At 49.5% G+C, this 20667-nt stretch overlaps 1 protein-coding gene across 4 annotated transcripts in view; it reads right to left on the bottom strand.

Moving 5' to 3' along the window:
* Positions 1-3158: 3158 nt before the first annotated feature.
* The window catches only part of DCTN4-p62 (dynactin subunit 4), a 522593-nt gene continuing 505084 nt past the window's right edge, over positions 3159-20667 (bottom strand). For 3 of the 4 annotated variants that reach the window (XM_055067008.1, XM_050172373.3, XM_055067007.2), the window contains one exon: positions 3159-3356. In XM_055067008.1, coding sequence (XP_054922983.1) covers positions 3219-3356 — 138 coding nt within the window. In that variant the 3' untranslated portion in view covers positions 3159-3218. The remainder of the gene's footprint in view (positions 3357-20667) is intronic. The other variant, XM_055067006.2, reaches the window with a different exon arrangement.

Below are 20667 nucleotides of genomic sequence, written 5' to 3'. Positions count from 1 at the left end.
ATGACAAATAGACGCACGCGCCTACGTCACGCACCTAAGAAAATGGCGGCATGTCCAGGGGCCGAATCTTATAACGGTTCGGTTGGGGAACCGTTCCTTTGGCCTCACCTGATTGGCCAACACATTGATTACGTCACAGGTCGTTAGAGGCAGCGAGGCGGTATCGCAATTTTCGAATACGTCACGCATCTGTCAATCATCTTCAAAGCGAACCGGTCGTAGGAACCGGCGAAGGGGTAGTCCGCTTTGGGCTCCGTTGCTGTGGCTTGGCTTTGGCTTGTGACCGTGGCCGCGCGCGCCGGTCGCGCGACCCCGGAGACACGCGGGCGTCGCGCGCGCGTGCGTTGGTTGCTTCGGAGGCTATTACTTGCCTTCGTCGTCTGCTTGGCGTTCCTCTTTCGGTGTCGACCACGGCTGCAAGCGCGATACGCGTTCGAAGAAGTGACGGATAATGAGTTGCACCGCCCTTGCTGGCTTTCTAAGTAAACCTTTTGCAGGCTACGCTATCAAATGGAGGGGACTCAGGTGCAAGCGTACGAGTGGCCATTCCACGCAGAGGAAGGAATATTGCGCGCTGCGGTTCATCGCCACCGGCCTGCAGCTCCCAGAGGTCGGTCGGACGTGAAGCATTCATCGGAATGACCTAGATCTCTGCTGCCGACACTGTCCACAAAGTTGCTCTCGCAATTACTGTGTAGGCCGGCTGAAGGGCTGGGTCAGCTTTCCCGTGACCTCAGCTTCAAAGCCAATGCCAAGGAGATATTTGCATGGTGACATCGAATTCTCAGTGCTATCGCCAGCGTGAATAGCTCGCATATCGCCGTTCAGCAGTCAGAAGGGTTCAACCTAGGCTCGTTCAGCACTTCCTTCGTTCGGCTGATAAAACTATACAGTCAGGACGGGAAGATATTGTGGAGATCTCTTATTTGGCTGCCCTTTTTTTCTCTGGTTCGGGAGTGCCGCACTTTGTTACTCAATTTTACGGCACAGCGCGCATCGTCAGAACCACACTCTTCGATTTGACTTCGCGCAGGCAATGCAGGGCCCGTGTATCGTAATGCCGGTTCGATTTCAAGTTCCATTGCTTTTATCACGCGACGCGCCGTGGGGCTTATCGCAGGGACAGCGGCAGCGAGGCGGCGAGCGAGTCATGTCCGAGCCGATGACAAAGGGCGAAAAAAGATCGAAAATTGATATAGTCGGCTAGTAAAGGTGTCCCTAAGAACCAGTTCACGGTTTTGTCACGCTCGCTACTTGAGAAGTGCCGGCAGTGCGTTCCTGTTGCGTGCATCGTGCGAGCTCCTGGTAGCAGACGACATAGCGCTGCGCTCTGCCAACTCATTTACGCTTGCGATACCGCCTGTCGGCTGAGAATAAAGAAGAATGACATTAATAAATTACTTCTGCATTGCGTAAACGCCCGGCACCACACGTTTATACTTCAGAACTTGGCGTATAATATTTAATTTATATTTTACATTTATTTAACAAGCAGAAACATTCTGTAATTCCTCGATTACCTCGTCATATAATGACGTACACTTCAGAGGTGGCCAATGCTGTCAGAAGCGCCATCTCGCGAGCGGGAACCGAAGGGGGCCACTTTTGCCGCCGCATCCGGGCGGAGTTTGCAAACTGAAAGAAGTAATCTAGTAACGTTGACGAGGATGGCATTTAGCGGACCAAAGAAAGGCCGTCACCACTTTGTTCGGATGCAGAGAGCAGCTGCCCTTCCAGTGACAACAGAAGTGCTCCAAGCGAAAGCTAGGGAACTTTTGAGGGAGAGAGGCCTAATGCCAAAGGATTTCAAAGCCAGCCGGGGCTGGCTTCAGAAATTCATGAAGCGCTTCGGCTCCAGCCTCCGACGTCGCACTTCAATCACCAAGAAGCTGCCAAGCGATTTCGAAGAAAAGCTGATAGCATTTCAGCGCTACGTGCTGCGAAAGAGAGAAGCGGCAGGCTACAACCTTGGGCAAATCGGCAACGCCGACCAGACGGCTGTGTATTTTGATATGCCAGTGGCGTACACCGTGAATGAAAAGGGTGCCAAGGAGGTGAAGCTACGCTCTGCGGTCTACGAGGTGCAGCGCGCAACTGTGATGCTGTGCTGCACAGCTGATGGACATATACTCCCTCTTTATATGATATTTAAAAAGAAGACACTGCCTGCTCGAGAAACTTTCCCAATAAATGTCATTGTGCGGGCAAATGAGAAAAGGTCGATGACGGGTGCGATGGTGGAAGAGTGGGTTAAGATTGAGTCGCGACGGCGTCCAGGGGCCCTTTTGACAAAGAACTCGCTCCTTGTCGTCTTGACCGACAACGTGAAGGCTGCGCTCGCCCAAGCGAACACGGACCTCGCTGTCATACCGGGCGGCACGACGGGCCAGTTGCAGCCACTTGATGTCTGCATCTACAAACCTTTCAAGGATCGTCTGCGGAAATATTACACGGACTGGTTGACTGACGAAGACCGCATGCTAATGGCAACGGGCCGCATCACGCATGCATCGCAATCGCAGCTGGCGGGCTGGGTAGCTGCAGCGTGGGACATCCCAGGTACTTTGATCGTGCGCGCCTTTAAAAAGTGCAGCATATCTAATGCGCTTGGCGGTACCGAAGGTGACAGCGACAAGGAACACAGCGACGAGTCTAGCAGTGACGACGACGTTGAATGAGCTCTGCACGTTCAGATTCAATAAATGCCCTTTGCATTTTGTGAACGCTGTACTCGCTTTTTTTGCTCGGCCTACATTCGAGACAATATATATATATATATATGTTTTTTTTTTTTTTTTGTTGGCTTCGGACTTTAGGGGGTCGGCGTAGAATCGGGGTCGGCATAGATTCGAGTAAATACGGTAGCTTGCACTCTACTTCAGTTGCACGCAGGGTGTGGCAACAATAAATTAGAAAATTTTGTATTTTAAATAAATGCAGTTGTGTCTGCTCATTAAAGGATGCAAACAAGATCCACTGTTGTTGCAAGCATTAAATTACTACTGTGAAAATAACCGCATGTATTATGTGTGCCAGGACGTGCTTAAAAGTTTGGTGCTTAAAACTTGTTCAAGTACTTTAAAGAAACCTTACACAAATGCGTAACCATCACACCACTGGAAAAACAATACACCTGGACAGATTGCCAGAAAAGACAATTTACTCCATGGAAATAACTTTTATTGGTTACAAGGTGCATAAACATTGAGCCAGTCAGCCTACGTAGGTGGCCGATATGAACGGGTGCCCAAGTTGACAAGCACGGTGTGCGTCATCCACACCACTTCAGGTCTCCGGGGTTCAGCTTGCAGTTGCACCACCATGTTTGTAAAGTCATGCTTCAGACGGAATGCCACCTGGTGACATCAATGGAAAGCAGAGCACCAGCCATTTAACCAACAGTAGAACAGGCAAGAAACCTTATAGCAATTAAAAAAATTAAAGCATGATGGTTCCACATGCTCAATTCACTGAAATTAATGGAAAATTTTCTTACCAGGAACTGCAAAAATAATGGACATGCATACTGTGGCCCAGGTGTCAGCTTCAAAATGACAGTAAAACTTTGTTAGATGTTAGTACTATGTGTGTCCTGTTCTTTGTACTAGTAGCACTACACTGAATGCCTCTGTGTAGTCATATGAGCAGGTGTTTAGTCTTAGATTGCATTTGCGTTTGTACGGCAAGCCATTATTTGCACATCCAGTTGCTGGAACACAGCAAAGCTGCATATGCCTATAGAGGATTTGTCCATTTCTGTGCAAAAACTATCATCATGTAGGCCAATCCTGGTGATAGTGGAGAAAGGGTCCAAGCTCAATGGCATGTACCCCTGTGGGCTTGGAGGCCTGTAACACGCCCTAAACTACCCTTGTCATGCCTGGGACCCAAAGAAGTCCCTGGCACAGGGGATAAGCAGGGTAAGCGGGATCTTCACAGCATTGGGCCCCAGGTATATGATGAAAGAAACAAAACGGCTGTTATCCCATACATTCGTGGAATCTCTCACAAACTTAAGAAAATAGGGCAAAGAGCAGGCGTCGATGTTGTTTTCTCTGCACGTAGAAAACTTGCACAGCTTTGCATTAGAACTAATGTTGTTGCTAAGGGATGTAGTTCCTGCAGTATAAATCACACAAAAAAGAACACAGATTGCATGAAAAGTGTAGTTTACAAGATACCCTTGGTCCATATCCATATGGTCCCCATATCAAAACTACTTAATAACCTTGCTGGAATCCGTACCCTTAGGAATCAGCAGAGTGACATAAGAAAAATGATTTATGACCTTAATGAGCGTTTCAGCGATTTGGAAAGGCGCGTCTCGCGAGTTGACAGCCTAGAACAGACAATAAGGTTGCTTCAAGCTAAAGTAGTAGACCTTGAAGACAGGAGCAGATGCTCGAAACTGGTTATCTTTGGCATACAAGAAGACAGGGGTGAAAATGAGACAGCTCCTGGCGCAAAAGTGATTGAAGATCTTTGTTGTGAGAGACTCAATGTAACATGTTGCTCTATCGCAAGAATACATCGCATTGGAAAGGCAGCAAAGAAAAGACCAGTGATTGTATTCTTTCAAAATTACAACGAAAAACAGGAAGTCCTAAAAGACGCGCGAAAGCTCAAGGGAACAAAAATTTCCATTCAGAATGATTATTCAGCGGACACACTAAGGAAACGCAAGCTGTTATGGCAAAGCGCCGGAATAGAAAAGCAGCAGGGCAAGAAAGTGACTCTTCTGCATGATAAGCTGCACATAGACAATGACCTATGCGCATGAGACGATGACGCCAATTCTAGGGTAGGATAGGTTAGCCGTCAAAGAACCTCCAGCCAGAATTGACAGGAAACGTCATGTACTGAAGAGCTGCGTCTGTTAAATATAAACGCGCGCAGTCTTGTGAATAAAAGTGATCAGCTTGAAGCTATCATTCTGGGATACAGCCCTCATGTTATCGTGATCACGGAAACTTGGCTCCGTTATTGACATTCATGACAACAGCATATTTCCACCTTCGCACCAAATTTTTAGGCGGGATAGGAATACAAGCGGGGGTGGCGTCGTCATCTTGGTTAAACATAACATTCCGGCAACTCTTCTAAGACAAGTCGACAATCATGAAAGCATTTCATTGAAGTTGTCATGCTGGGGCTTTTCTTTATTACTATTCACAGTGTACCGTTCTCCCGATGCATTTCCGGTTTTTACATGATCTATACGAACACATGTTTAATTTCGCACAGGAGAAAATAATTATTGGTGGCTATTTCAACCTTCCTGGTGTTGATTGGAACGATCCTTTTGCTTCTCATGAGCATAGCGTGCATGTTCAGAGTGTACTAGACTTAATGTTGTGTAGAAACCTGCAGCAAGTAGTTAAGCAACCTACTCGTATTCAAGACGGTTCATCCTCAATATTGGATCTTGTTTTTGTAAGCCGATGTATGGAAACTTTTTCTGTGTCAGTCGAACCAGGTCTTTCAGATCACTACATGGTGAAGTTCTCATACCCTCTAAATGCACGAAATAGTTCTCCTATAAAAACAGTGACTATTAAAAACTTTTTTCGCGAGGAAGATGAAAGTATTTTAGACTACCTTGATCTTAACCTCAGCAGCTTTGGTGGGTCTGATGTTTCAGAGCTATGGGATAAATTTAAACAGTTATGTTTGTACTGCATAGATAAGTTCGTGCCAAATAAAACGAAAAAGACGAAGAAAAAGAACCCATGGACTACGCGAGACACCTTGCGCAAGAAAAGAAAACTAAAACGGTTAAGATGGCGCGGTGCCTCCCACAGCATTATGCTAAAGAATCAGACACTATTCAACCAAGCTGTAAGCCGTGCAAAACAGAACTATTTTCAACATACGCTGCCAAACTTTATCTAGACCACCCCTTAAAAATTCTGGTCGCACTTGTGTTGGAAAAAAGAGGGCGTTAATCAAATAATGCATAACAACACCCTTGTTACAGATAAGCAAAGAATTGCTTGGCATTTTAACGTTTACTTTCAGAGCGTTTTCCCAAAGGCTCGCGATGGCGTATGCGTCGATACCACGTCATGTCATCTTGACTCCGACATCGTATCATTATCAGGCGTGGTGTCTGTGCTCTTCAATTTAAAGACTAAATGTTCACCAGGCCCTGATAAAATCCAAAATGCGTTTCTGCGTTGACATGCCGAGATGGTTTCCAGTTATCTTGTAATTATCTTCCGTTCTACACTACGTTCATCTAGCATTCCCGGCTATTGGAAAACAGCGCGAATCGTGCCAGTATTCAAAACAGGGGATAAGTCATTGGTCTCAAATTATCGTCCCATACCTCTCACTTCTTCCTGTTGCAAAATTCTTGAGTATATCATAGCCAACTATATCACTGACTTTCTAAACAATAGGAATACATTAACCCCTTTTCAACATGGTTTCCGGAAGGGTTTTTCCAGTGTTACTCAATTGGTCTCAGGACGATGAGTAAAACGAGAAGAAGGTGAAAGCCGGAGCCAACGTTTCGACAAGTGGACTTGTCTTCTTGTCTTCTTCAAGGCCACTCAGTCATACATACTTTCGCAGCTATTCTAGATAAACCCAGACAAATTGATGTTATTTTTGGACTTCAAGAAAGCCTTTGATTTAGTTCCTCACGCTAAACTCATTTTCAAACTTAAAAATATCGGCCTTCCAAACTTTATTGTGGATTCGGTTTTCGCTTACTTATTTAATCGCACACAGTTCGTTAATATAAACGATTACTGCTCATGCAAACTTCCGGGTACATCAGGTGTTCCTCATGGAAGTGTTTTAGGACCTTTGCTTTTTTAATATATATCAATGACATTGTTAATGTTATCCCTGAACCTGTCGAAATAAGGCTATTCGCTGATGATTGCGTTATGCTTAAAGAAATTGATATCGTAGACGATCAGGTGCTTCTAAATAATTGCATGAATAATGTTTTTCAGTGGTGCAACCAATAGGGTATAAAGCTAAACTCAGAAAAAATAGTGCACATGAATGTACCTACAAAGAAAAATTACTTCTCGTTTCCATACACGCTATTATCTCACCTACTCAAAGAAGTCAGCGAATATAAGTACCTTGGCGTAACAATAACAAAGAATCTCAGTTGGAATAACCACGTATCTAACACATGCGCATCCGCCTTCCATAAGTTATGCTTCCTCAGATATAAACTTCGACAAGCCCCTCCATCCGGCAAGCTGTTGGCCTATAATTCAATCATTAGACCTGCCCTCGAATACGCATGTATTATTTGGGACCCACACACTAAGAAAAACATTGATGCTCTAGAAATGATTCAACGTAAATCCACTCGGTTTATCTTTTCTCGATACCACATGACGGACTCCCCAACCTTTATGAGGCAACAAAATAATATCCAGGAACTTAAGCTACATTGCGAAATTCTGAGATTAAAGTTTCTTTTTCACTTGAAAAGCAACGATCTCGCATTAGACCCTGCTCCGTACATCCAACGTCTGAAGCCACGACCGACTCAAAATCGCCATGCTGAATCGATAACACTATTTAGAATACGTACTAATACATTCAAGTTTTAATTTCTTCCACGAACGATTACGGACTGGAATGCTTTGCCGCTATGTATGCTTCAGAACAGTGACTCATTCGACGCATTAACGTCATAATGTGAGGCGCTTTTCTAGTTTTTTTCTTGCAAAGGACTGTTTTTCCTTAAGTTGCAATGTTTATAATTGTTTTCACGGCCATAAGGTGCTCATTTATGTGTCATCTTTATGTATATATTATTTTTTCTCTCTCTTCGTGATCTATGATGATTTCTGTTTGATGTTTTTACCAGTACTTGTGTAAAACTTTTTGATACCCCTCCTGCATGGGCCCTAGTTGGGCCTGCAGTACTTTGTAACTAAGAAAATAAAAAATAAAAACAGAGCCGCTCGCTTCATTACACGTAACTACAGTCCCCGTTCGAGCGTAACACAGATTCCCCCCCCCCCAAACTTGGATATCTCTCTTGAACCATTACATATTCGTCAGTCAATACTCTTTTATGCTTATTTCATAAATATCGCCATTGCACCAGGCAATCTGCGTTACCTCTTGAAGCGCCATCACGCATTTCGAGCAGTTTACGTAATCAGTACAGCATCAAGTGCATACACGGAAGAATACAAGCCTTCAATTCATCAGCCCTTCCACGTGCCAGCGTCCTTTGGAATTATCTTCCTGATAATATTGCATCCATATGCAACCGTCAATCATTCCGTGATCAGCTGCGTGAATACTATTAAGTTACATTGCGACGTTAAACCTTCTATCGTATAAAATATAGCACTTTTTGGCTATTGTGTTTTTGTAAACCCCTGCTTTATTTTTTTCTTTAGTCATATGTCAGACATTTGTGCTGTATTTATATACTACAATTATTTTGTGTACTTCGCTCTTATGTTTGTTGCTGCTTTTTAGTACTAGCCCTGTGTAATGCTATCCCTTTCCCTTTTTTGACCTTTATATTTTGCATTTCTTATAATATCCTTCTTCGTCCCCCTTACTCAATGGCCTCTGGGCTCCTGTAAGGTATTGTAAATAAATAAATATGTGGTCAGTCTTATATAGGGCAGACAGGTAGATGTCTAAATGATAGATTGCAAGAACATAGCAATAAAGTGTGCAAAGGGCGGGGAGGGTTTCTAGGTGTCCATTACGCACAATGCGGCTCTATTCTGCTCTTTGAAAAGACTAGTACCTTAGCTAGGCATCCTAATGAAAAAACTAGAGTTATCATTGAAGCCACAGCAATCGCGGAAGGTGACTTAGTTAGCAAGCCGTAAATTGTATTAACAGATAAAGAACTTGCTTTTCTGAGGTCACACATGCGCAAGGAGGCGGTCATGATTCTTTTGAATTTTGAATGTGTACTCATGCTGGCTTCGTACTTTGGAGGGGACACTTTTGTCTTGGTGTCTTGGTATATGTGCTTGATACTCAAAATAAAAATCAGTTGGACGTCAGCACTGGTCTTTGTCGTTCTTTCTGTCGCTCTGTCTATGTGTACGCATTGTAAGTGATGTTTACAGAGGTCGGAACAGATGTTTTTGGAAAAATGTTTGGTACAACTTTTTCAAAACGGGCTTCAAAATTCTTGGCACCAACTGCGCGAACACCCTCGTGCCACTGCCCGCACATTCTGTTATGTTTCGAGTGAACGTCTCGGTGACACAAGTGGAAAAAGCGAGTTTTATTTTGCTTGCATCATTTTTATATGCTACTGTGGTGACATCACGGTGATAGGCAGTATATTGTTACGTGTGGAAAGACACAGAATAAGGAAGCTATATACAGGTTATTTACACTGGAACCAGATCGCCGGGCCGACACTCGCTCGCGGCCAAAAGGCACAGACCCACTTCGTCGTCATTCTCGTGGCGGCTCATACCTTCAGCATCACTCGATGATATCGTAATACTACCCCCCGGCGGCAAAAGTGCCGTCACGGAGCTGTTAAATATCCAAGGCGCGTGGAGAGTTGTAGGGTTTGAGTCGGGCGACGTGGACAATGTCACTGGCTGTCACAGTGGAGGACGTAGTGGGCGTGGCTAGAGCGATTTCGTAGGTGACATCGGTTACTTGGCGAAGCACGCGATATGGGCCTGTGTAGCAGGAAAGCAGCTTTTCACATAGCCCAACTTTACGTGATGGTGACCAAAGCAACACGAGGGTGCCGGGCACAAAATGGACATCACTGTGACGGAGGTCGTAGCGTTGCTTCTGTTTGCCTTGAGAGACTTGTAGACGAGTGCGCGCAAGTTGGCGAGCATGGTCAGCATGGGCGATAGCGTCACGGGCATAAGCGCTAGTTGAAGCTGTGGTGGACGGAAGCACAGTGTCCAGTGGTAGCGTCGGTTCACGGCCATACAAGAGGTAAAAAGGCGAAAAGCCAGCAGTTTCGAGACGGGCAGAGTTATACACAAATGTAATGTAAGGTAGAGCCTGGTCCCAGTTACGGTGGTCGTCTGAAACGTATTTGGATAGCATGTCTGTAAGGGTGCGGTTCAAACGCTCAGTGAGACCGTTCGTTTGAGGGTGGTAGGCGGTGGTAAATTTATGCTGGATTGAGCAGGCACGCATGATGTCGTCAATGACTTTGGCTAAGAACGTACGGCCACGGTCTGTTAGCAATTGACGCGGGGCACCATGAATCAAAATGATATCATGCAGGAGGAAGTCCGCAACATCAGTTGCGCAACTGGTCGGAAGAGCGCGGGTTACGGCATAGCGGGCCGCGTAGTCCACCGCGACTGCAACCCACTTGTTTCCTGATGTAGATTCCGGAAATGGGCCGAGAAGGTCTAAGCCGACACGATGGAAGGGCGCGGCGGGGATGTCGAGCGGCTGCAGGTAACCAGCGGGGAGCTGGGAAGGCTTCTTGCGTCGTTGGCAAAGTTCACAAGCGGCGACGTAACGTCGTACGGAACGGGCAAGGCCCGGCCAGAAAAAACGGCGACGTACACGGTCATAGGTTCGAGATATGCCGAGGTGTCCTGCTGTTGGTGCGTCGTGAAGTTCTTGTAGAACGGTTGAGTGGAGGTGCTTAGGTATGACAAGTAGAAACTCGGAGCCGTCCGGATGAAGGTTACGACAGTACAGAGTACCGTCGTGGAGGACGAAGAGGCGTAGAGTGGCGTCGGCCGGAGAGTGTTCAAAACGGTCGATGAGTGCTCTGATGTAGGTGTCACGACGTTGCTCGTCGGCGAAATGAAGCAGCTGCGACACAGAGAATACACAAGCAGCACTGGTAATATTGGAGGAGTCAGGGTCGTCAACAGGGTAATGCGACAAGCTGTCAGCATCTTGGTGCAAGCGGCCAGACTTGTAGATCACGGAATATGAAAATTCTTGTAGCCTCAAAGCCCATCAACCAAGCCGGCCTGTAGGATCTTTTAGCGATGAGAGCCAGCAGAGAGCATGATGGTCAGTGACTACGGAAAAAGGGCGACCGTAAAGGTAAGGACGGAACTTCGCAACCGCCCAGACTACAGCAAGGCATTCTCGTTCCGTAATGGAATAGTTGCGCTCCGATGGTGTGAGGAGGCGGCTTGCATAAGCAATAACATGATCCTGGCCACACTGACGCTGGGCTAAGACGGCACCTACGCCATGACCGCTGGCATCTGTACGCAATTCTGTAGGGGCATCAGGGTCGAAGTGGGCGAGAATGGGTGGTGAGGAGAGAAGAGTGACGAGACGAGAGAAGGCGGCGGCTTCTTCAGCGCCCCACAAGAATTGTACGCCTTTCTTCAATAGATTAGTCAGGGGTCTAGCAATTGCCGCAAAATCTTGAATAAAACGACGAAAGTACGAGCATAGCCCGACAAAACTTCGAACGTCTGCGGCTGTCTTCGGAACCGGAAAGTCTCGCACAGCGCGAGTTTTGTCGGGATCAGGCTGTACTCCGGAAGCGTCAACGAGGTGGCCCAGAACAGTAATTTGGCGGCGGCCGAAACGACATTTGGACGAGTTAAGTTGCAGGTTCGCCTTTCGAAATACGTCAATATAGCTGTTAGACGCTCAAGGTGAGTGTCGAACGTGGGCGAGAAGACGATGACGTCGTCGAGGTAGCATATACAAGTGGACCATTTGAAACCACGGAGCAAGGAGTCCATCATACGCTCAAAGGTGGCAGGAGCGTTGCATAATGCAAACAGCATTACTTTAAATTGGTAGAGGCCATCAGGTGTGATGAACGCGGTTTTTTCTCTGTCCATATCGTCAACAGCAATCTGCCAGTATCCAGAACGAAGATCAATGGAAGAGAAATAGCTGGAACCGTGGAGGCAGTCAAGGGCGTCGTCTATACGTGGGAGCGGGTAGACGTCCTTCTTAGTAATGTTGTTCAGATGGCGGTAGTCTACACAGAAGCGCCACGTGCCATCCTTCTTCTTAACCAACACTACAGGTGACGCCCAGGGACTGGAAGACGGCTCAATGATGCTTTTGTCTAGCATCTTGTTGACTTCACTTTGAATTACTCGGCGTTCAGACGCAGAAACTCGATATGGTCGTCGGTGAATAGGAGTAGCATTGCCAGTAAGAATCCGATGCTTGACCGCGAGCGTCTGGCCGAAAGGGCGATCGTCGAAGTCTAAAATATCTCTGTAGGACGATAACACTTGGTAAAGGTCTTCAGCCTGCGCAGAAGACAGGTCCGTCGCAATCATTTTCTGTATGTTGGGGTCGGCGGCCGAGGCTGGCATAATGGGCCCCCTAAGCTCGCAAGAAGCATCGGTCGATAACATTGCCACGTGATGGTCGCCGAGACAATCAACGTTGGCAAGGCAAATACCTTGCGGTAGAATTTGCTTTGCCAATCCAAAGTTACAGATAGGTAGGAAAGTGCGGTTCGCCGTAATAGTAAGGATACTGTGAGGCACGGTGACGTCATACTGTAGCGGAATGTCGGGCAGAGGAGTGACGAGGTACTCGCCATCAGGGACTGGTGGGGAAGACAAGAGTTCAATATAGGCTATTGATTTTGGCGGCAGGCGAATAAAGCCGGTGGGGCGTAGGCGGCACGGGGGTGCGTCAGAAGGTTCTGTGAGAATCGGCAACTCAAGGCGAAGGGTACTGGCAGAGCAGTCAATAATAGCAGAATGCGCGGAGAGAAAATCGAGGCCGAGAATAAGGTCGTGGGGGCAATGAGCAATCACGGTGAAGAGGACAGCAGTGTGGCGGCCGGCGATGCTGACACGTGCCGTACACATGCCGATGATAGGCACAGTACCGCCATCCGCAACGCGGACGCGTGCCGACGCTGGGGTGAGGAGCTTGTTCAGTCGTCGTCGGAAGGCAGCACTCATAATAGAAAGATGTGCACCTGTATCGATGAGTGCCGTGACAGGACAGCCATCAACGTCAACGTCAAGAAGGTTTTGGTTCGTGTGTAACGTCAGCAGAGGACTTGAGGGCAGAGTGGACAAGGCAGCTTCACCTCCAGAAGCTGCAGTGCCTAGTTTTCCGGCTGGATCCGGGAGGCGATAGGCAACGGAGAGAAGCGACGGGGTTGGGGCGAACGAGACTGATGGCGTCGAGGTGAAGGGGAGCGGCTGTAGCGAAGGTTCGGGGCAGGAGCATCAGCGGCAATGGGGTCATGGCGGGTGGCATAGGGAACAGAAGGTCCAAAGGGGCGGGAATGGGCGGCGGTGTATGTCCGAGGAGGTGGTGGCCATCGGTTGCGGCAGTGACGAGCGACGTGGCCGATGCGACAGCAGTGAAAGCAGATCGGCCTGTCATCAGGGGTACGCCATTCAGACGGGTTGCGGCGCGGTGTGGGAGAGAAAGGCTGCCGGGGACAAGGAGGGCTGCTAGAGAATTGGGGAACCGTTGGTGTAGACGATAGACACACGGAGTTGAGACCCATGTTCTCAAATTCTTTTCTGACGACGGCCTGAATCAGCGCAATCGTGGTTGCTGGTGGATCGGGAGGCGCCGCGGAGAAAGCTGGCAAACAGGCGGCCTCGAGCTCGCGGCGAACAATACGAGTTACATCGTCACAGGGGGTGGGTTGACGCGGTCGACCCTCACATGTCGACGTAGCGGCAGTGTTGGGGAGCCGGGTGATGTGATGTGTGATACGGCGGCTCTTAGCTTGTTCAAGGCGACGGCATTCTTTGATGATGGCGTCGATAGTCGAGACGTGGCCGAAAACAAGCAAATTGAAAGCATCGTCGGCGATGCCTTTTAGCACATGCGACACTTCATCTGCCTCAGACATAGTATCGTCAGCTTTGCGGCAGAGAGCCAAGACGTCGAGGATGTATGAAACGTACGGCTCTGTAGATGTCTGAACACGAGACGCAAGAGCCTTTCTCGCGGCAGCCTTGCGCCCAATGGGGTCGCCGAACAGTTCCCGGAGCTTTTCTTTGAAACTGTCCCAGCTGTTTATCTCGTCGTCATGCGTTTGGTGCCACACGCGTGGGGTGCCGCCGAGATAAAAGATGACATTGGCGAGCATGATCGTTGGGTCCCACCAGTTATTAGCACTGGCGTGTTCGTAGAGCTTGATCCATTCGTCAACGTCCTCTCCCTCCAGGCCAGAGAACACACCAGGGTCGCGATGTTGGGCAACCAAGACAATTGGAGCAGTCGGACAAGCCGAAGCCGTTGCAGAGGCTGTCTCGTCACCGGGAGGCATGGTGACAAGCTCGATGTACCGACCACTCCGGAGTTCCGTGGTGAGGACGGGGATCGCCGACCTCCACCAGAATGTTACGTGTGGAAAGACACAGAATAAAGAAGCTATATACAGGTTATTTACACTGAAACCAGATCGCCGGGCCGACACTCGCTCGCGGCCAAAAGGCACAGACCCACTTCGTCGTCGTTCTCGTGGCGGCTCGTACCTTCAGCATCACTCGATGATATCGTAATAATATTATCGCTCAAGGTGGCGTCACGAGATATGCTTTCTGCTGTCGGTTGGTGAAACGCCTGCATGACGCAGCGTATCTCCCCCTTTTACCAAATGAGCCTTTGAGGTGGCCGTCGCTGCCTGGTGGACCGGCAAAGCGGCTGTGGCTCGGGGGCGGGGGGGGGGGGGGTGCAATCCCCCCAGAGCGAGGTTTGCCATGCCTGCTGGCTTGGGCGAGGTTTGGTCAGCGGTGGCGGATGCTGTGGCACAAGTTGGCTGTTTCATGTCAGAGTCCTTAGGGGTGCGCCGTCGCAGTTGGTTCAAATGACGATGTTGCTCGCCGTTCGGCGAGGACACAGTCGCCATCTGAGCCCCTTGGGTGCTTGTGACAACTCCAGGCAACCATCTCGGCCGGCGGTGGAAACTTCTGAGCCACACTGGCTGTCCTACAAAGAACAGCATGGTAGACGAGCACATATCAAAGTGCCGTTCACCGTCTGTACTTGGAAGGCAACAGTCCAGCCTGGTACGTAGCTGGTAACCCAACAGTAGTTCGGATAGAAACTTCCCAGACTTGACAGGTGTCCGTCGGTAGCGGAATAAAAATCGACTGAGGCAGTTAATGAAGCTGTTCCCTTGAGCTTTTTGAAGGCCTTCCTTGACCGTGCGGACCACGTGTTCTGCCAGCCCAGTCGACTGCGGGTGGCAAGGCACCGTCATTCACATGGTTGATCCCATTCATTTTTACAAACTTCTTAAACTCTGCTGAGACAAATTGAGGCCCATTATCTGAAACCAATGTATGGGGAAATCCGAACTTGGCAAATATGGCCCTTAACGCTTCCAAGATGGATTCAGATGTCGTACTCCGCATCGGTATGGCCTCTAGCCACTTTAACTCGGCATCCACGACCACCAGCAGCATGTGTCCCTCGACAGGGGCTGCGAAGTCAATGTGCACCCAAGACCATTTCCAGGCTGTTTCAGGCCACGGTGCCGGTATCTGCACAGGAGGCATCGTACTGGATTGCGCACAGGTCTCGCATTCGCGTACCATCCTCTCGATGTCGGTATCCAGCCCTGTGTACCAAAAAATGGTCCGCGCAAGGTTTTTCATCGCAGCCATTCCTGGGTGTGTTTCATGAAGGAGCCTCAGAAGACCTTCGGCAGCCGCTGACGGCAAGACTATTCTATGGCCCCAGTAAATGAGATCATGACTTACAGTCAACTTTCTCTGAAAGAACAGCCAGAACCACTCCTCTGTCTCCTCCCGGTAGGTTGGCCAGCCCTGCAGGATCCATTTCCACACTTGCAGTAGGGTCACGGATAGGGTCATGGATGGTTAGAGCCGCCAACTCTTCAGCAAAGATGGATGCCGCATTCACAGTCTCAGTGTGTAATACATACTCGGGCGCGTCTTCCTGTTCTTTATTGGGCTACAACAGGGAAATAGGGAGTCGGCTGAAGGCATCGGCGTTCACATTTTCGGATCCCTTACGATAGTAGAGTGTATAAGCGTGACTGGACGAGGACATACACAGGACAGCCGAACCCCGAACTCGACACCGACATAACAGAGGCAGAGGTCAGAGCAGCCCTCATGACTCTCCGCACCAATTCCGCGCCTGGCCCTGACCAGATCACCAACACAACGCTTCGTAATCTGGACAATCAATCGATTACTCGCATCACGGAGTACTTCAACCAGTGCTGGAAAGAGGGCACCCTCCCCCAGTCTTGGCGACACGCAAAGGTAATCTTCATTCCGAAGCCCAACAAACCACTTACACTCCAAAACCTTCGCCCAATCTCGCTTACCTCGTGTCTCGGAAAGCTTTTCGAGCATGTGGTATCAGCGAGGCTCGCACAGCACATGACAGACCATGACTTATACCCTCACAGCATGGTGGTATTCCGCCCCCATTTGTCCACACAAGACGCCATGTTGCAAATCACCCATGACATCTTCGATCCGCTCATTCCAAGCCACACCAAGGCAGTCCTGGCTTTGGATCTATCCAAAGCCTTTGATCGCCTCGAACATCACGCGGTCATGACTGCACTCTCCCCACTGAATGTGGGCGCACGTACGTACACCTACATTCAGGCATTCCTCACAGCACGCACGGCCGAGGTTCACTTCGGCCCGCTCACCTACCCCACATACTCACTAAAAAGCGTAGGCACCCCGCAAGGCTCCGTCCTCTCACCTTTCTTATTTAATATCACACTAATCCCCCTAGCACGACAATTGGCAACCGTTCCTCACCTGAAACATACTCTCTACGCAGACGACATTACACTATGGACTACCCATGGCAGTGATGGCGCCATACAGGACACCATCCAAGCAGCCACCAATCTGACCCAAAACTATGCAGTTAGCGTAGGACTTTCTTGTTCCCCAGGGAAGTCCGAGCTGCTGTGCATTCGTCCCAAGAACCGCAACTTGCCCTGCTCCCCCATCGTCATCGAGCTGGACGGTAGACCGATACCAGAGGTCGAAACCCTCAGGATACTGGGTATGCATATCCAGAGTGATGGGAAGCACACGACTACACTCCGGAGACTCAGGCAGGTAGTAGGGGCGATCTCGCACCTTATCCGTCGGGTCTCGGGCCACCACAGAGGCATGAGGGAGCGTGATCTATGCCGACTTGTTCACGCCTTTGTAATCAGCCGTGTACTCTACTCCACCCCCTATCTCAAGCTCTCTCGCCGTGAAACTGACGCCATAGACGCCCTTATTCGCCGAGCATACAAAGTCGCCCTCCACCTTCCCATAAATACACCTACCGACCGACTCTTACAATTAGGCCTCCACAATACAATCGGGGAACTTGTAGACGCGCACCGCCAAGCACAATACCTTCGTCTCACACAAACCAACACTGGCCGGTACATACTGCACTCCCTTGGAATCCGGATACCAGCCAACGATCCGACATTACGCCACATATCAAAACCCTTACACCGCGAACTGCTCATTAAGCCACTCCCCCGTAACATGCACCCCGACCACCACAATAAGCGCCGCAGAGCTCGAGCTACAGCACTGCACCGTTACTACGGCTCGGAACCGGACGCCGTATGGGTAGACGCAGCCTGCAAGGGTGATGAAGCGGTCGCTGTCGTGGTGGATCACACTCTCTCTCCGATTGGAACGCACACACTCCCCCCAGACACCTCTCCCGAAGCTGCAGAGGAAGCCGCCATTGCCCTAGCTATCATCAACACAGAAGCACGGTATGTTTTATCAGACTCCAAAACTGCAATCCTAAATTTCGCACGAGGCCGAGTCCACGTCCCTGCTTTTTGCATACTGGACTCGCCCGTTGCACCCCCGCCCCGTCATGTGGAGCTGATTTGGGTGCCCGCGCACTGCGGGAATCCTGGAAACGAGGCCGCCAACCTCTTAGCCCGAGGTTCTTTAAACCGGGCTCTTGCGGCCTCCGATCCGGGATTCACGAAGGAGCGCGCGCACACTTTCAACGAGCTGACGAAAGCCTCCAAGGCGGCGCGTCAGCTGTACCCCGCACCGCACAAATCCCTTAGCAATCGACGAGCAACCCTTTGGCGCCGATTACAAACTCACACTCTCCCATCTCCTCTGACTCTTTCTCACTATCACCCACTTTTCCTCACATCAGCCTGTAATCTCTGTCCCGAACCTCGCGCTTCTGCTCTCCACCTCCTTTCCCATTGCCCGGCGGATCCTCCCCCGCGGGGCCTCGAGCACCTGAAGACCTGGGAGGACTGGGAGACCCTGCTGCGCTCTGGAGACCCGGTCGTGCAGACCATGGCTACTGATCGGGCTGCCAGCGTTATGGAGCGAAGCAACATAAACGCTTGAGTGCAGTGGGGTCGTGCGGGGGCCCGGGAGCCTGCATGCTCCAAACTCCTCAGTCTTACAATAAAGTTTTTATGATGATGATGATGACGTAGAAAGAAGCAGATACACAGACAGAGCGCTTCTGTCTGTGTATCTGTTTCTTTCTACGTCCTCGTCCAGTCGCGTTTATACACTCTACCATGGATTCTAACCAACTAGCCCGCCAACGTGTTTTAACCTTACGATAGGCCAGGCTGTACCGATATCCTTTCAACAGCAGGACCTAACATTGAATGCGGGCAACGGCTATTGGCGGAATCGTCTTGTCTATGCTGAACAGTCATGTTAATGGTTTATGGTCTGTTACCAGCTTGAAGTGGTTTCCATACAGGTACTATACTCTAAACCTCGTCATGCCAAACATGAAAATGAGGGCCTCCTTCTCAAGCTCGGAATAGTTCTTCTTGGCTTTCGTTAAGGTTCATGACCTAAATCCTATAGGGTAGTCAACGCCGCTGACTCAATGCAACAACACTGCTCACAGACATACTGCTGACATGTCAGACTCTAAACGAAGGGGCTTGTTTGGGTAAAACTGCACCAGAATTTTTGCATTCTTCACTGCCTTCTTGGCTGCTTCGAAAGCAGACTGCTGCTGTTTGCCCCAGAACCATTTCACACCCTTTGCCAACGATGCATATAAGGGCGCTAGTAAAGTTGACACATGTGGCAAGAACTTGTCGTAGTAATTTAAAAGGCCCAAGAATGATTTTATTTCACTCACCGTGGTGGGTCATGGGTCGTCGAGCAGCACTGCGATGTTATCGCTTTTAAAGCATAGGCCATTGCTCTCAGTACAGTGGCCGAGAAACGTAACTTGCTCCTGCCGGAACTTGCATTCCTCATGCCTCAGACGCAGGCCGTGTTCCCTCAGATGTTGTAGCACTTTCTCCAGGATCTCGTAGTCGTTCGCCTTCTTAGCTGCAGTAATATCGTCCAGATACACCTGCACCCCGAGGATCATGTTGAGCATGGCTTCCATGCGTTGCTGGAAGATTGTCGGTGCTGAAGACACCCCGAAGGCCAGCCTGTTGAAACAGTGTAGACCCTTGTGAGTGATCAGAACCATGGATTCTAGCTTCTTCGAGTCTGCGTCCAGGGGCAGCTGATTATAAGCGTTCCGCAAATCCAATGTGCTTCAATCCGTGGCAGCGGATATTGCGCCATAAAGGTCGCAGCATTCACTGTAAGACGGAAGTCGCTGCACAAGTGCAGCCGCCCATCCCTTTTTGACTACGGGCACGATGGGTGTGGCCCTTCAGAAGATGCCACCGGTGATAACTCTTCGTTGGCTAGCCTTTCTATCTTTTCCGACAGCACTTGCTTGAGTGCATACGGCACCGTCCGAGCTTTACAAAACCGGGGCCTGGCATCTTCTATGATGGTCCGGTGGACCGGTGGCCCTCGGAGCAAACCCAGACCCCGAGCGAAGACGTCATACTTTGATAACAAAGTGTCCAACTACAGTCAGTAGTGTCAGTTTGTATGCATGCCACCGCATTTTCAGTGAGTACCGGCACACCTGCGGTATTGAAGCTTTGGATAGTGCCACGGCCTCAAAGTGTCAGTCCCGGACAATCAACGATGACCAGTTCGGCCTGAATTGTCGCGCCACCCATGGTCACATCGAGTTGCAATTCTCCAGCAATACGAAATGGGCCCTTAAAACATGACAGCTTCATTGTTGTTGCCTGCAGAGGTGGCCACTTGCCTCGATGGTCAAACATGGTCGGCGGAATCACGCTCACAGGTGACCCCGTGTCTACCAACATTGTGAGCGGCACTCCATTCCAACTTATTTGGCGAAGGATAGGCTTAACATGAATGCTGTTCGTTGATTGATGCCCAATCAGCATGAACAAAGCTTCGCAGTCCTCAGAACTATCTTGCCGGCTTTGAAAACGTGCATATGCTTGTCGCCTCCCCTTCGTGCCTTTATCTGATGCTCTACACATTCGAGGTAAGTGGCCGCATTTCTGGCACCAATGGCACGCTGTTCTGAGATGACTGCAATCAACTGCTTGGTGTGAGGATGCACCACATCGGGTGCAAGGGCGGTGCTCATCGCGAGGTAGCCCGCTCAGTTTCCTAGACTTCGGACATGAGTGGGCCAACCGGACAAAATTAGCTGTGTCGTCATCCAGGGAGGGTAGTTTCTGCATGTGCTGCGCGTTTTCTGCAGCGGCCTCAGCAGAAATTGCGAAGTCTTCTGCTTCCTTCAACCATAGGGAACTGCGGTTCAGCAATAGACGTCATACGTCTTCGTACCGAGCACCTCATACTACGCAGTCCAGCAGTATGCGGTGCAGCATGTTGCTAAAATTGCAGCCTTCGGCCATGCAACAAAGTGCGGCTACAATATCCT

This window comes from Dermacentor andersoni, chromosome 6, assembly GCF_023375885.2.
Source record: "Dermacentor andersoni chromosome 6, qqDerAnde1_hic_scaffold, whole genome shotgun sequence".
Taxonomy (NCBI): Eukaryota; Metazoa; Arthropoda; class Arachnida; order Ixodida; family Ixodidae; genus Dermacentor; species Dermacentor andersoni.
Note: the sequence above shows the minus strand (reverse complement) of the source record. Positions and strands in the feature narration are given on the sequence as shown.